Genomic DNA, 13,842 nt, shown 5'->3' with positions numbered 1-13,842 from the left:
TTTTGGTGTCTTTCATGTCAGAGGCTTAGTGATCCTTGAATGAATGGGCACTTATGTTTAAGAATGAAGTATTTAAAAACTGGATAGAAGCTCTAGCTTCGTGATAGTTGACTGGTGGAGTTCACTATAGGATGATCAGACTTGGACTACCTTCTCTCTCAAGGACCCTCAAATATTAGTATCTGAATATCTTACCTCACTCTCTCCAGAAAAGAATCTTCAGCCTCCTGCCTAGTTGTGAGGCTAGGGACAGGAATGCTTTTGGCTTTTAGGATCTCAATACTGAGAAGGAGATTAGGCTTAGAGTCCCACAGTTCTCTATATAGATTTTTACTTATACTTCCTTGCAACCCAGTGCTACACGCTCTGCTGTGACTGATATCCTTGAGTCTGGAATCTCTCTGATTTCTCTGGAGAATAAATCTGCAGTCTCCTATTGGGGAAACTTAGGGTGAAAATGGTATCCAGCTAGCCTGTATATAGACTTCCAACGAGTGCCCTATTTTTCAGATCTATGGCTGATACCTGCCTCAGATGTACCTGGTGCTTTGAGTTGAGAAGTACTGGGAGGGTGTGAAGGGCACATTGTTCTCCAAATTGTCTGTAATGCCCACTGTGGTTATAACTCTTTGAGTAATTTATCCCCTGTCCACTTTCATCTTCTGTAAACACGTTGAAATCTCTCATATACTTTTATCTCTTCCTCTATTAGCTTTTTAAAATTAGTACTCTAATTTCCTTCCTGTCATTTGAGAGATGTTTTAGAAGAAGAGATAAAGGTCTTTGGGTAATCCACCATTTTTTTAAATTCAGAGTTGGTTATCAGCATTTTCAGTAAGTTTCCCAGCTGAGTCTGATGCATATTAAAATGTGAGACTCACTGGTTTAGAGCTTGAAAGGGTAGAGATTATACCTGGGATAAAGCCTTTGGCTGATTTTCAGGGATCCACTCTTAGTACTTTCTTACCTCTGGATTAAATTAGGTCTGTGTCTCCTTTTGACATCAGTAGATATGCCTTACTTTTTCTCTGCTTTCTCTAGCATCCTTTTTTCATAAGCCAAAGAAAAAACCATAATAGTGGAGAAAAAGTGTACATTCAGCGAATCTTGGTTGAGTGCCCACTTCGTGCCAAGCACTGAGCTCTGGCTTTTATGTGTGGGGGCTATAATAATAAGCAAAATGGACACAGCTCCTCCTCTCAAGAGGTTTACAGTCTCATTAGCCCTTCCAGGTGATTGCTTAGCTTTAAATCACATGTTCTGTTCAGGGAAGAAAGCATTACCTATTTCACTGGAACAGACCAGACCACTATGAATAACAAAGATGCTCCTATTGTTTGGGAAATCCTAAGAGTATAAAAGTTTTTTCCCAGAACCCCAGGACAAAAACCAGATGGATTCTTTATTACAGGCATACCTTGTTTTATTGTGCTTCACTTGATCGTGTGTCTCAAATACTGCATTTTTTTACAAATTGAAGATTTGTGGCAACCCTGCCTTGATAAAAATCTTTTGGTGCCATTTTTCCAACAGCATTTGCTTATTTCATGTCTCTGTGTTATATTTTGGTAATTCTTGCAGTATTTCAAGCTTTCTCATTATGATTATGTTTGTTTTAGTGACCTGTGATCTGTGATTAAGACTTGCTGAAAGCTCAGATGATGATCAGCATATTTTAGCAAAAAAGTATATTTTAATTAAGACATGTACATTGTTTTTTAGACACAATGCTATTGCACACCTCATAGACTACAGTATAGTGTAAACATAACTTTTGTGTGAACTAGGAAACCAAAAAATTCATTTGACGTGTTTTATTGTGATACTCACTTTATTGCAGTGGTCTGGAACCAAACCTGCAGTGTCACCCAGGTATGCCTGTATGTAGAAGTGCTACCAGTTTTTAAAAACTCCCCAAGGAGCCCTTCTTCCCTACCCTTGATTGGAAAGTTCAGGTGTGTTAACTCTGCAGTTTATGCCCTAATTTCAAATGGCAAAATTTGAACAGCTCCCTGTCTTCATTGTAGTAGAACGACATTTACAGCTCTAAGGGCAGAGACAATGGTCATTTCAGAAAAAAAGGTGATGTTCAGAGTCCTAGAGGAGTCAGTGGAGACAGATTCTTGACTTCTTTCCTTAGGTCAAGGGTCGTGATAAACATATCAATAATTTGAAAAAGAAATGTCAGAAGGAATCAGAGCAGAACCGGGAGAAGCAGCAGCGTATTGAGACCTTGGAGCGTTACCTGGCTGACCTGCCCACCCTGGAAGATCATCAGAAGCAGAGCCAGCAGGTAGCAGCAATGTCTGGGCATACCTGGGGCTAGCAAGGAGTGGCCAAGCAGGGGGACTTCCTCAGCCTCTGCTGTATGCAGTTACCCTGTGGCTTCCTAAAGGAAAAACCCAAAGGAGTCAAGTCCAGACTCACATCTGTCCAATTTGCAATTGGACTGCACATTTTTTTGAGATACGCAGTATTCCTTGGCTTATTGACCGTAAGTATGGGATCCTGTCTCTCAGCTTAAGGATTCTGAATTGAAGAGTACAGAGCTGCAGGAGAGAGTAACCGAGCTGGAGAGTTTGCTGGAGGAAACCCAGGCAGCCTGCAGAGAGAAGGAGGGTCAACTGGAAAGCCTGAGACAGAGAGGAGCAGAATTCTCCAGTAGACATAGGTAAATAAATACCCTTGTGTAGTTGAGGAAAGGAGTGGAGAGTTAGGTCTATCCTACTTACTACCTGTGTGACTTAGAGCAAATCACTTTACTTTTCTGAGCTTCGTTTCTTTGGAATATGAATAATAGGATAGCTGCTTATGGGCAAGGAATAGGTCTTTGAGATGGAGAGTGGAGGGTGTAGTAGTGCAGTGGGGGTTTGTCATTGTATCCTTTAGAAGGTCCAACCCAGTGCCTGGCATAATAATAACAATAAAATAATAATAATGATAATAATAATAATGGATAGTAATCCTTGAGTATGTATGTGTTGAGCGAAGGGAACCACTTTATATACTGGGAAATTAGTTAACTGTATATTTGCAAAAGCAGATCCTGATGTTAAGGGTGGAGGGTGGGGGGTGATCTACATTTTGAACCTTGTAAGCTAAAGGCTACTAGGAACATCTGTTTCTCTTCAGCCCTAGGGATTGTTCTCTATTGCCACAACAGGTTCTAAGAACAAAACAAGATGCCATAATGTACTCTCAGGGTATTTTGAGAGCCTCTTCCATATCAATTGCAGTTTCTGAAAATGTGATGGCTGTGTTTCGACAGCCTCTTGGACCAAATCCAGTTTCTAATGGGATGGATTGGATTTCTCAGCCCAAATTCAACCATAGTGACCCTGTTGTTTGTCTCAGCAGATGAGCCATAATGAAAGTGATTGTGGGGATCCATTGGAGGAGACCTTCGGTTGGAGTCAGAAGAGAGGTTGGGGTCAAAGTTGACCCTGCCCCAGACTATGTGTGCCAAGAAAAAAAGATTTTGTTTTCCAAAATTTCTACAGTATACATGTATGACTTTTATAATCTAAATACATGTGATGAGTGTTTATTTTTAAATATCAAAACAAATATAAAAGAGCATTGGGCAGGTAGAGAATTGGTGGAAGAGTGGATAGATGCTGGCCTCTAGGGAAGAGAACTAACATACGCTAGGCAACTTGTGTGTGGTACACCCTATGTTACAACAGACCTAACACGTTATCCCCAGATATGGCTTGGAAGGGCCTGAGTGTCTTACCCCAAACGTACAATAAATAATAGAATCAGGAGTCAAAGCCACATCTGCCTGACTTCAGAATTCTTAAAGAGGCCACTGTCTTTCAGCCTGCAAGATAAGCAGTGTGTGGAGGAGGCCAGTGGAGAAGGTCCAGCCCAACAGGGAGAAGGTCCAAAAGTGGAAATGGAGTCCTGGCAGAAAGAATGTGATTCCCTCCGAAAGGTGACTGAGTGTGTCCAGGCTGTAATAGAGGGCAGGCTGAGAAGGAAGAGAAGATTGTGTACTGGGAAGGAACCATGAATTTCTGGCCCTGGGCCACCTAAGCTGCATTACCCAGAACTTTCCTCTCTTTTCTGAGAAGTCATCCCTGCATAATAAGTTTGCATTTTAGATATTTATTCTTACAACAGGCAAGCAGAATTAGGAGAGGATATGCTTTTGAACATCCAAGCTAGATGCTCCAAAATGGTACATTGATGCTTGGTGCACTTCATTCATGGCTTAGGCCCCACACAGAACCTTTTGCATTGGGCAGAGTTCTAACTGGCACAGTGGCCCTAATTTAGCAGAGAAGAAAGAGTCCAAACCTATTAGTGAGACTGATAGGTAGGTTAAAAAAAAAAAAAAGACCCAGAGGGGCACCTGGGTGGCTCAGTTGTTTAAGTGTCCGACTCTTGATCTCAGTTCAGGTCATGATCTTTCAGCTCATCAGATTGAGCCCCGCTTGCGCTCTGTGCTGAAAGCACAGAGCCTGCTTGGGATTCTCTCTCTCTCCCCCTGCTCTCTGCCCCTCCCCTACTTGCTCTCTCAAAATAAATAAATAAACCCCAGAAATGGTTCAGAGAATACCTGAGGTCTCAAAGGACAGGAAATGGCCTATTCGTGGTCTCTCCTTGAACAGCCTTGTGACCAAAGCTATAAATAATAGCATTCATCACAGCTCTGGATAGGCCAGACTTCATTAAACTGAATTTTTGGTCCTGTCCTCTACTAAAGAACCAAAATGTACACTGGTTATATATAAAGTTTATTCTACTGGCCCACAGTTATCAGAGTGAATTCCCCACTTCATCCCAGTAGTGGTCATAGTCCACATTACATTCCTGTTTAAACCTCTTTGTGAGTAGAGTACAGAAGTGTGAAGCTAGCTAGCTAGGATAGGGAATCTGGGTTTTTTTCTGTAAGTAGAGCTAAATTGCCTTCACCCTGGTTTCACTATTGATTGGCTATAGCCACAGTGGCACTAATAGACCATAGATCCTGATGTAGCCTCTTGCCCTCTGACCTTACCATCAGCCTGTGCTTATAGCCTTCCTTGATAACTTTGCCTTTCAGATTGTGGAGAAGCAACAACAGAAGATGGATCAGCTGCGTTCACAAGTACAGGTGAGCTGGTGTCCTTATGACACGGTGAGCAGGACTTGATGGAATCTCTAGAATTCGGCCAACTCTATATTCTGTGTCATACAATTTGCTCAGTGTTAGGAGTATAGCAAGAATGAGACCCAGTCAGTGCTTTTAGCCTACAATCTTGTGGGGAAGAGGTTTTAGCACAGTATTATGAGAACATTGTCCTTACTGCTTTGGGGGAGCATAGAAGAGTCAGTGAGAGCAGGGCAGGTTAAGGAAGGGTTTCTGGAGATCATGAGCCTGGAACAAGGAGGAAAAGTTAGCTAGGCAAAGAAGAGCTGAATACTTTGGTTTTAGAATTCCAGATAGAAGGACTAGCACACAGAGCGCTTCGGTGGCTCGTTCGGTTAAGAGTCTAACTCAATTTTGGCTCAGGTCATGATCTCACAGTTCGTGGGCTCAATCCCTACATCGGGCTCCATACTGACAGTGCGAATAGAATGTAATTTGGGTGTGAGGTAGTCAGATTTGCAACTCAGGCTTGAGTGTGGAAAGATTGGCACTTGGAGAGAAACAAGGCTGGAGGCTGGTGGATTATTGCAGAAATCCTAGTGAGAGATGATGAAGGAACCTGGCAGCATAGCAAGGAGAAGAAGCTGTGAGGGACAGATTCAAGTGAATTTTAGGAAGTGGAATTAAGAGGAATCAGTGACTGACAAGATGTAGGGGGTTAGAGAATAAGGAAAAACTAAAGACAACTCCTGGTTTCTATTTTGGGCCAGAGTAGGGAGGTGTCCTTAATTGGGTTCTCCAAAAAACCTTAGGTAAAGCAGGTGCACACAGGTTCTCTTTGGACTCCAAAAGAGGTTTTCTCATCAAAACTGTGAAATGCACTCACTCTGAGAGCAGCTCAAAGCTGCAGTCCTGCCTTTGCCATCATGTAGGTTGGGCTGTGTCTGTCTGGTTCCCCTACTTCAAGTCCTATAAGAAGATAGTCAAGCCTAGTGAATGTTTATATCCATTTAAAATCCCAGGTTCCTAGTAGAGCTTTTAATGTGTCTCAAATACATACCCTGAAACCCTCAGCTCTCCAAAAGGTTGAAAAAGCCCAACTTTTTAAAAATATATATATATTTTTTAAATATTTTATTTATATTTAAGAGAGAGTACGTGAGTGGGAGAGGGACAGAAAGATGGAGAGATAATCTGAAGCAGGTGCCAAGCTCTGAGTTGTCAGCACAAAGCCCAATGCAGGGTTCAAACTCATGAGCTGCAAGATCATAACCTGAGCCAAAGTAAGATGCTCAACCAACTGAGCCATCCAGGCGCCCCAAAAAAGCCCCACCTTTTACATTTACCCATGATGAAACTTCTCAGGCAAATTAAAATATCAGATGAATTTGCTGGAATCAAGTAGATTCAAAACTGTCACCTTGGATATTTCATGGTGATGAGACGTTCTCCTTTGGCAGTTTTTTATTAATACAAAATGGGAAAATTCAGAAAATTTTTAAATACTTTATTCAAATAAGTTTCAAAATTGGGGGAGGGGAGTTGGAATGAATAGAATGAGAGGCAAAAAATAACAAACATAAATACCTCCCTCTCCCTGACCCTGACCATCCCTACACACACACTCTCTCTCTCTCTCCCTCCCTCTCCCCCTCTCCCTCCTAACTAGATTAGGTGACTGTGGGAGCACTCCTACCCCTTATCTCTGTCAGAAGCATTTAATACACAGTATTCTCAAGGGCTTTGGCTGTGGGCTCCTCGAAGACTGGTATTGTTTGGTATTCTTTTCAGTATCCTCAGTGCCTGTCACAGTGTTCAATAAGTACTGAACTCAACTGAATAGACATTTCTTGCCCTCAAGAAAGTTATGGAGGGAGTGGGGGGGAACATGTGCACTGCCAACGAGTGTACTCGAGCCACGATGGAAGTATGAGTAGCAGGGCGAGAGTAGGATTAATAGAATCTGATTTGCGGATTAAGGAAGGCTCAGGTGGGCCTTGAAGGTTTCCTGGGTTATAGAGCAGAAGAGTAGCCTAGACAAAGGGGAAGGAGAGTGAGCAAGTTTGGAGCTGGAGCCTTTGGGAATGAAGGCTGTGCAGTCATTTGATGTGGCTGGAGTAGAGGCTGTGTGGAAGGTGAAAAGAGATGTGGCTAGAAAAGTAGGTAAGGGCCAGACTAGTCTGGAATGCCCTGCTGAGGAGCTAACCTCTAATTGGTCAGCAACTATAGGAGGGTTTCAAAGGGAAGTAGCAGATCAGGGCTTTTCTAAGATAATCTCTAAGCCATGTATGGGCGGGGTGGGGCTTTACTATATAGTCCAGGCCAGAGGTGACATGGTCTAAACCAGATTTGTTACTCCTCATGTGCAATCCTACCACTCCTTGCCCTGGGATTCAGAGCCTAGAGCAGGAGGTGGCTCAGGAAGAAGGAGCAAGCCAGGCCCTGAAAGAGGAGGCCCAGCGGAGAGAGACGGCCCTGCAGCAGCTTCGCACAGCCGTGAAAGAGGTGAGCAGCAGCATCTGGGCCTCGTGGTACTGCCTCCACAAGCCTGATTTCTCAGTGTACCTTCCCCATCCCTACTCCCACAAGAGCCCTCATGTTTGAGAGGTCCCTGCTGAACAACTGTTTTTGGCAGAAGAATAGAAAGGGACGCTACATCATCCTTTCTGTTAAAGGTCGTAATCCCATCTTAGGCCATATTTACCCAGGAATGTGTTTTGGATGCAAGAAGTCAGTCTCTCTCCCTTTGTTTTCCTTTAGCCACAGGTTTGTGGCGTTGGGGAGGAAGGGTTCAAGAAGACTGAGAGCTCGGTGGTCCTCATGGAGTATACAGAGCTGTCAGCAAGGGGTGACCAAGTTCACTGACCTAGGAAGGAGTCTCTCAGAGCTGGGATTGTCACATGGCCCAGTGTACGTGAAAGGCTGGGACTGGAGGAAGAACTCTATTCAGTGTTTTTAAAACAGAATAGAGGGAGGGAGGGGAAAATGGGTTAAGCTGTTCTGGGAGAGAGAGAGAGAGGAGACACAGACATACATGAATAGCTGGTCTTTGTAGAAAAGCCTGATTCTACTGAGGTGAAGGTGTAAAAATGCAAGCAGGGCACATTCCAGTGCTGTGTCCTCCAGGTTCCTAGCTCCCTCAGGCCCCCACCCGGTGGCCACTAGCTGTATTGTTGTCTTTCTTGCCCCCTTTATTCCTCTGACACACTGTGATCAGGCTGGCTGGTGGCCACTTTTGTCAGGGTGGCAGGGAGAGATTGAAACCAGTGTCTCCTCAGATTTCACAGTTCACGTTAAGCCTCCTCTAATAGCCTGGTTAACAGAGTTGGCTGAGGGACTGCCTTCAGATAGAGTTCCGAGGGGCGGGAGTATCTTCTCTGGTTCCTGAACAGGAACCTGGAGGCTGATGACTCAGAGTCTGCTGGGGAGACTCCAGTACTGGAACCCAATGGGCCTGACCTACCTGCAGGAGAACTTAGGCCCAGTTTTGGGAATAGGGGGAGTGCTAAGCCTGTTGGTAGTGGTGGGGAGGGGGCAGTATCCCCTGTGACTCGTGTATTCACGTACATGTATAAATAGTCTGCCCTTCCCTGGGCTTTGGGTTAATGTGTTTGCCCATCTGTCTGCTCAGCTTTCAGTACAGAACCAGGACCTGATCGAGAAGAATCTGACACTCCAGGAACACCTGCGTCAAGCCCAACCAGGGTCTCCATCTTCACCAGATACAGCCCAGCTGGCATTTGAACTGCACCAGGAGTTGGCCACTTGCCTTCAAGATCTGCAGGCTGTCTGTAGCATTGTGACCCAGAGGGCCCAGGGCCATGACCCCAATCTCTCCCTGCTCCTGGGCATTCACTGTGAGTCCTCAGGCCAGTCTGGGACACAGGAGAGAGTGGCTTTCATTCTTCTGTCACCCCCATCCAGTTTTCCCATCCTTTGTGTGATCAAGGCTCTGTAGACCTGGTCACTGCCCCTGGGAGTTTATGTGTTTTGCAAAGTAGATACTCAGTAAATCTGTTTTGGAAGCAGTCATCCTTAATGGGTACTTGAATGCGGGACAAACAGAAAATGGCCCTTAGCAAGTTTTCAGCCCACTATCCCCATCTACTTTTTTAAAAACATGTGTTTTAAGACCATGGGTCTCAAAGTACTGCATATCCATACCACCCCCTCCATTGAAAGCATCTCCTAACTGACTCACTAACATTCTCTTGAAATGCTCTTCTCCCCAGCTGCACAGCACCCAGGGATTCAACTAGATTTGCAGAAGCCAGATGTGATCAGGAGGAAACTAGAAGAGGTTCAACAGCTGCGCCGTGACATCGAGGACTTAAGGACCACCATGTCAGACAGATATGCCCAGGATATGGGAGAAAACTGTGTCACTCAGTGAGGAATGCTGGGGGTGGCATAGACTCCGTTTCCCCAGGGAAGATCTGGTCTGCTGAGAGCCCAGTCTTGTAGGTCCTGCCCTGACAATCTCTTGCCTCCTATTTGCTGCTATTCCCAGAGAGAAGGGATGGAGGGGGGTAAGAACCTGCATCTGGGGCCAAGGGCTGATTAAGGAACTGTGCCTGCCCTACCCCACACTGGCTTTGCCTTGTTGGATTGCATTTGTCCTGTCATACTGATTTATCCTTTGAGGGTGAGTTACTAATTAACTTTTGCAGGTTAACTGATAAGTCCTCACAGACTATTCCCAGCCCCAGGCTGACGTCAAAGGTAAACAGGCTGCTCACTTCCCTTTTCCGTCCTCTGGATGGATCCACGTTCATTCCCACTCCATACTTTGGTCCTGCTGATGTCCACTGGAAAGGCTGAGTACCAGTCACAGTGGCCATGTGAGAATTCTCAGACCAGTCGGCTAGCCTGCCTGGGATCTAAGTTGGCTTTTGGGGTATTCTTTGGCCTGGTCCCACTGCTGCTTCCTCAGGACTCTTGTTCTCACAGATGCCTCAGGGTGATCTGTTTATTAGCAAAGCACCCACTAGAATTGGCCTAGGGATTGTATCCAGGTCTCCTTAATCTGAGCTGTCATGCCATTTTACAGGATACCCCATTCTCCAGCTGCTCTGTCCCATGGGGCCCTGGCCATGTGGTTAGCACAGCTCCCTTCTCCTTTGTTCTCAGGCCATCCAGGTAGCCCCCTTGTAAACTCTTCTCTATGGTTCTGGGTTTGGGCAGGATTTTCCCTCATATTGCCACAGGGCAACTGTCAAGCTACTCACCACCTCCTCCTGGGGCTGAGGCCAGAGCCCAGTCCTGATTTGTGCCTCTCTTTTGTTTAGGGGCAGGGTCTTTTCCCTTTATTGCTCTGGGGCCCCTTTGAAAGTTCAGAGTACCCGGTATAGCTTGGCTCTAAGTTCTAGCTTTCCGTATTTGTTGGGTTTTGTTTCTCTGGGGCCTTTGGGGACCCTGTGCTTTCTATTTTCTCTTGTCTCCTCATGTATGGAGCATCTCAGAACACAATTGTTTGTATCCGGTTGTTGGGCTGGCCCCAGGCCTCCTCTAGATCTGGAGCCAGGCCAAGCCAAGGCTTTGTAAGGGTATGGAGGAGCACTGAGCAGTTCAGAGCCAGCCAGAGTTTGTTGCTAAGCTTTGAGCTGTCAGAGAAGCATCCTGGACCTCATTCTTGGGTCTGAATGAGACTCGTTAAGTGTTTTTACAATTTTATGTCTTATTTATGGAGTGATGTATCCCTTCCATTCAGAGCAGCCCCACCCAGCCATCCCCTCAGCCTCTGGGCTCCTTCCTGCCTCCTAAAAGCAGAGCTGCCTGGTTGGTCTCCACCCTGTGTTGGGAGCCCAGCCACCATGCTCACGGGTATTTTTCCTCAAAGTTTATAAGCAGTTATTTATATGAATCCTTGTTATGTCAACTGGTTTGTATTGCCTATTTTGATTACAAAATAAAATATTTAACAAACTCCTCAGTTTTCTATCACCATTATCACCATCCCTTACTCCACCCCTCATTTTGCCTTATTGGAGCCAAGGCCCGGGTGTTTAGCCAAGTTCCCCAGACAGCAGCAAGGAGGGACCTTTGGCAGGTCCAGCCTCTCGTCTGTTTCTACCACTTCCGCTCCTCTGGTGTTCTCTATGGGGACAAATAAGATCTCTTCTGACACTACTTTCTATTGGGTGAAGCTGCCCTGAGTCATTGAGCAAGTCTGTCGTTGGAAAGAGTTTCAGTAAGTCTCTGAGAGGAAGTCTGCTTCTAGGTTGCTGTGAGGAAGTGGCTTCCCTGGAGCCAGGCAGGGCCCTGTTTGCCTCACGGAGCTAAGGTGGTCTTTCTGGGCTGCTATTTGAGCCCGGGGGTGGGGTGGGGGGCCTGTGAGGGCAGTCCTGGCCAACCCCAGACAGACAGCTGAGCCCAATTTGGGCTGATGAGTCTCTCCACCCCCTGGATTTTTTCTGGGAGCAGGAGCAGCTTTAGAATGCCATCTGGGGTTGGAGTTGAGCTAGGGCCACCCTGAGACCAGCTGCGGATCTTGAACAAGGGCGGGCCGGGCTCCCCGGAGTCCCGACCAACTGCTGCCTCCACCCGTTCTAGAGCTAGCAAACTCTTACCTTGGCCTCCATCTGGTGCCTTGAGGGTGTGGCCCTGTCTCCGGCCACCACCCTTCCTTGTCTAGACTTGCCTGAGTAGAGAGGAACTTGTGGGGAAATCTCCCAGCAGGGGCTGTCCCTGCTTTGGTGTGCCATGGGGTTAGCCATGTGTGAGTGTCACCCGGGGACTGTGGGAAGGGGTCCCTTGGAGCAAGATTCCCTAGCCAAGGAACTGTAGGTTTCAAAACAGCCCAAGCCTTCAAAGCTCCAGCTGCGCCGTGCTATCGTGGCACTGAGGGTGGGTAGCTGGGTGCAGCAAACCCGGGCGACGCTGAAAAGGCCTTTGCCAAGCCGTCACCCAGGCCCTCCCTGGCCTTTCCGGCCACCAGCCCCCTCCCCCCACCTCACGCTGAACCCCAGATCAGGGAAGGCGCGGGAGGGGACGGCCTCGCGCAGCCCTGGGGTCCTCGGCGCGCCCCGTCACTGAGGGGGAGGGGAGGGGGCAGCGGCGCGCGGGGCGGGGTCGCGCAGGCTCCGCCCCGGCCGCACGCCTGCCCGCGCCGCCCATTGGTCCTGAGAGCGGTGACTCGCGGGCAGAGCAGGAAGGAAACCGCTCCCGAGCGCGGCGGCGTCGTCTCCAGGCCGTGCGGCTGCCGCTACAGCCAGCCATCCGTCCGCTTGTCGGCTTGCCAGTCCACCCGCAGCATGAGCGGCCTGCGCGTCTACAGCACGTCGGTCACCGGCTCCCGCGAAGTGAGTGCACGCCCCGGGTGAAAGCTCGGGCGGCGGAGTCCGGGCGCTACGGCCCGGCACCCGTGACCCGCCCCCAGGGCGGAGCGGGGGGCGAGAAGGTGCGGGGCTCGGCCTCCTGGGTCGAGTCCCAACGCGGGCCCCGAGTCTGTGCCTTGAACCCCTCCGTTGGGCATCCTGGATCCTTAGCAGCCCCAGGACGAGCTGCCCGCGCCCATCCCATCTCTCGGACACGCACTCTCTGCAACCCCCCTGCGACCCCGATCACGTCCTGATCGTGCTGTTCCTCTCCCCCACTTTGTGTGTACCTAGGCAGGGGTGGCCCCTTAACCTGCCTCCACCAAGGCCTGCCCTGCCTTCCCCTCGCTGAGTTCCTGGTTCTCTCCACTGAACTTTATCCCACTTCCCTTCGTTCTGACTCCCCTCCGCATGGTGGTCCCTCTTTTCATCCTGCCCCGCTGCAAACCTGACTCATCCTCCTAACTCCCTAGTGGCCAGAACCCTCGCCCAGGGTGTGGAGGGACACAAAAACTACTGGCCACAGTCCCTGTCTTTCTGCCCAGGTTTCCCCCGTAAATCCTCCAGCCTGCTCACTAACCCCTTCCCCGCCCTCTACCCCCAGATCAAGTCCCAGCAGAGCGAGGTGACCCGCATCCTGGATGGGAAGCGCATCCAGTACCAGCTAGTGGACATCTCCCAGGACAACGCCCTGCGGGATGAGATGCGAGCCTTGGCGGGCAACCCCAAGGCCACCCCACCCCAGATTGTCAACGGGGACCAGTACTGTGGGGTATGAACCCCGGGGGTTGGGAGTGGGGAAGTGTAGGACTTCTGACTCAGAAGTCAGTCAGACCTGGGACAAAACACCAGCACTCAGGTTGACCATCTCTCCCCTCCCCTCGCCTAGGACTATGAGCTTTTCGTGGAGGCTGTGGAACAAAACACACTGCAGGAGTTCCTGAAACTGGCCTGAGCCCACCGGACTCCATCACCACGTCCCCCCGCAGCCACCGCCGGCCATGAAGGACCTTGTGACCAACTCCCTGTCATTCCTAGCCTTCCGACCTTGGAATCTCTCCCCGCAACCCAAGCCCCCCTCCTCCCCCTCTCTAATTTAGCCCCCTCTTCTCCCATTCAAAGGCAACATTCCTTACCCACTAGTCTCAGAAATTGTCTTAAGCAACAGCCCAAGTGCTGGCTGTTGTCAGCCAGGCCCTGAGGCTGCCACCCTTCTGGCACTGGCTGATGGGCACCTTTGTGGGTTCCATTAGCCAGGGCTCTGCCAAAGGCCCCGCATTCCTTGTCCCCTAGAGACAATTAAATGTCCCATTCCACTGACACCGTGTCTGTTTGATATGGCCTGAGTCCTTGGTCTGAGCAAGGCTGGTAGATGGGATTGTCTGAGGCTGTGGTCCCACGGGCAGGTCGGTCGGGCCGTCTCCTGTGTGGCACCTCTGTGTATGATTG

General features: G+C 48.5%; 2 protein-coding genes across 6 annotated transcripts in view; both read left to right on the top strand.

Annotated features, from left to right (window-relative positions):
- Positions 1 to 11,005, top strand: part of CEP85 (centrosomal protein 85) — a 36,164-nt gene extending 25,159 nt beyond the window's left edge. For 4 of the 5 annotated variants that reach the window (XM_058718516.1, XM_058718515.1, XM_058718517.1 and 1 more), the window contains 7 exons: positions 2,141 to 2,293; positions 2,520 to 2,671; positions 3,823 to 3,937; positions 5,051 to 5,101; positions 7,475 to 7,582; positions 8,709 to 8,934; positions 9,310 to 11,005. In XM_058718516.1, coding sequence (XP_058574499.1) covers positions 2,141 to 2,293; positions 2,520 to 2,671; positions 3,823 to 3,937; positions 5,051 to 5,101; positions 7,475 to 7,582; positions 8,709 to 8,934; positions 9,310 to 9,470 — 966 coding nt within the window. In that variant the 3' untranslated portion in view covers positions 9,471 to 11,005. Of the gene's footprint in view, positions 1 to 2,140; positions 2,294 to 2,519; positions 2,672 to 3,357; positions 3,508 to 3,822; positions 3,938 to 5,050; positions 5,102 to 7,474; positions 7,583 to 8,708; positions 8,935 to 9,309 lie in introns of those variants that run through there. The other variant, XM_058718520.1, reaches the window with a different exon arrangement.
- A 1,198-nt stretch (positions 11,006 to 12,203) lies between these two features.
- On the top strand, positions 12,204 to 13,713 carry SH3BGRL3 (SH3 domain binding glutamate rich protein like 3). The gene is made up of 3 exons (XM_058718526.1): positions 12,204 to 12,378; positions 12,998 to 13,165; positions 13,283 to 13,713. The coding sequence occupies exons 1-3, from the start codon at positions 12,331 to 12,333 to the stop codon at positions 13,346 to 13,348; spliced, it is 282 nt and encodes a 93-aa protein (XP_058574509.1). The 5' UTR covers positions 12,204 to 12,330; the 3' UTR covers positions 13,349 to 13,713.
- The last annotated feature ends 129 nt before the right edge of the window (positions 13,714 to 13,842 follow it).

This window comes from Neofelis nebulosa, chromosome 2, assembly GCF_028018385.1.
Source record: "Neofelis nebulosa isolate mNeoNeb1 chromosome 2, mNeoNeb1.pri, whole genome shotgun sequence".
NCBI lineage: Eukaryota > Metazoa > Chordata > Mammalia > Carnivora > Felidae > Neofelis > Neofelis nebulosa.
The sequence above is the reverse complement of the archived record's forward strand: the minus strand, read 5'-3'. Positions and strand labels throughout refer to the sequence as shown.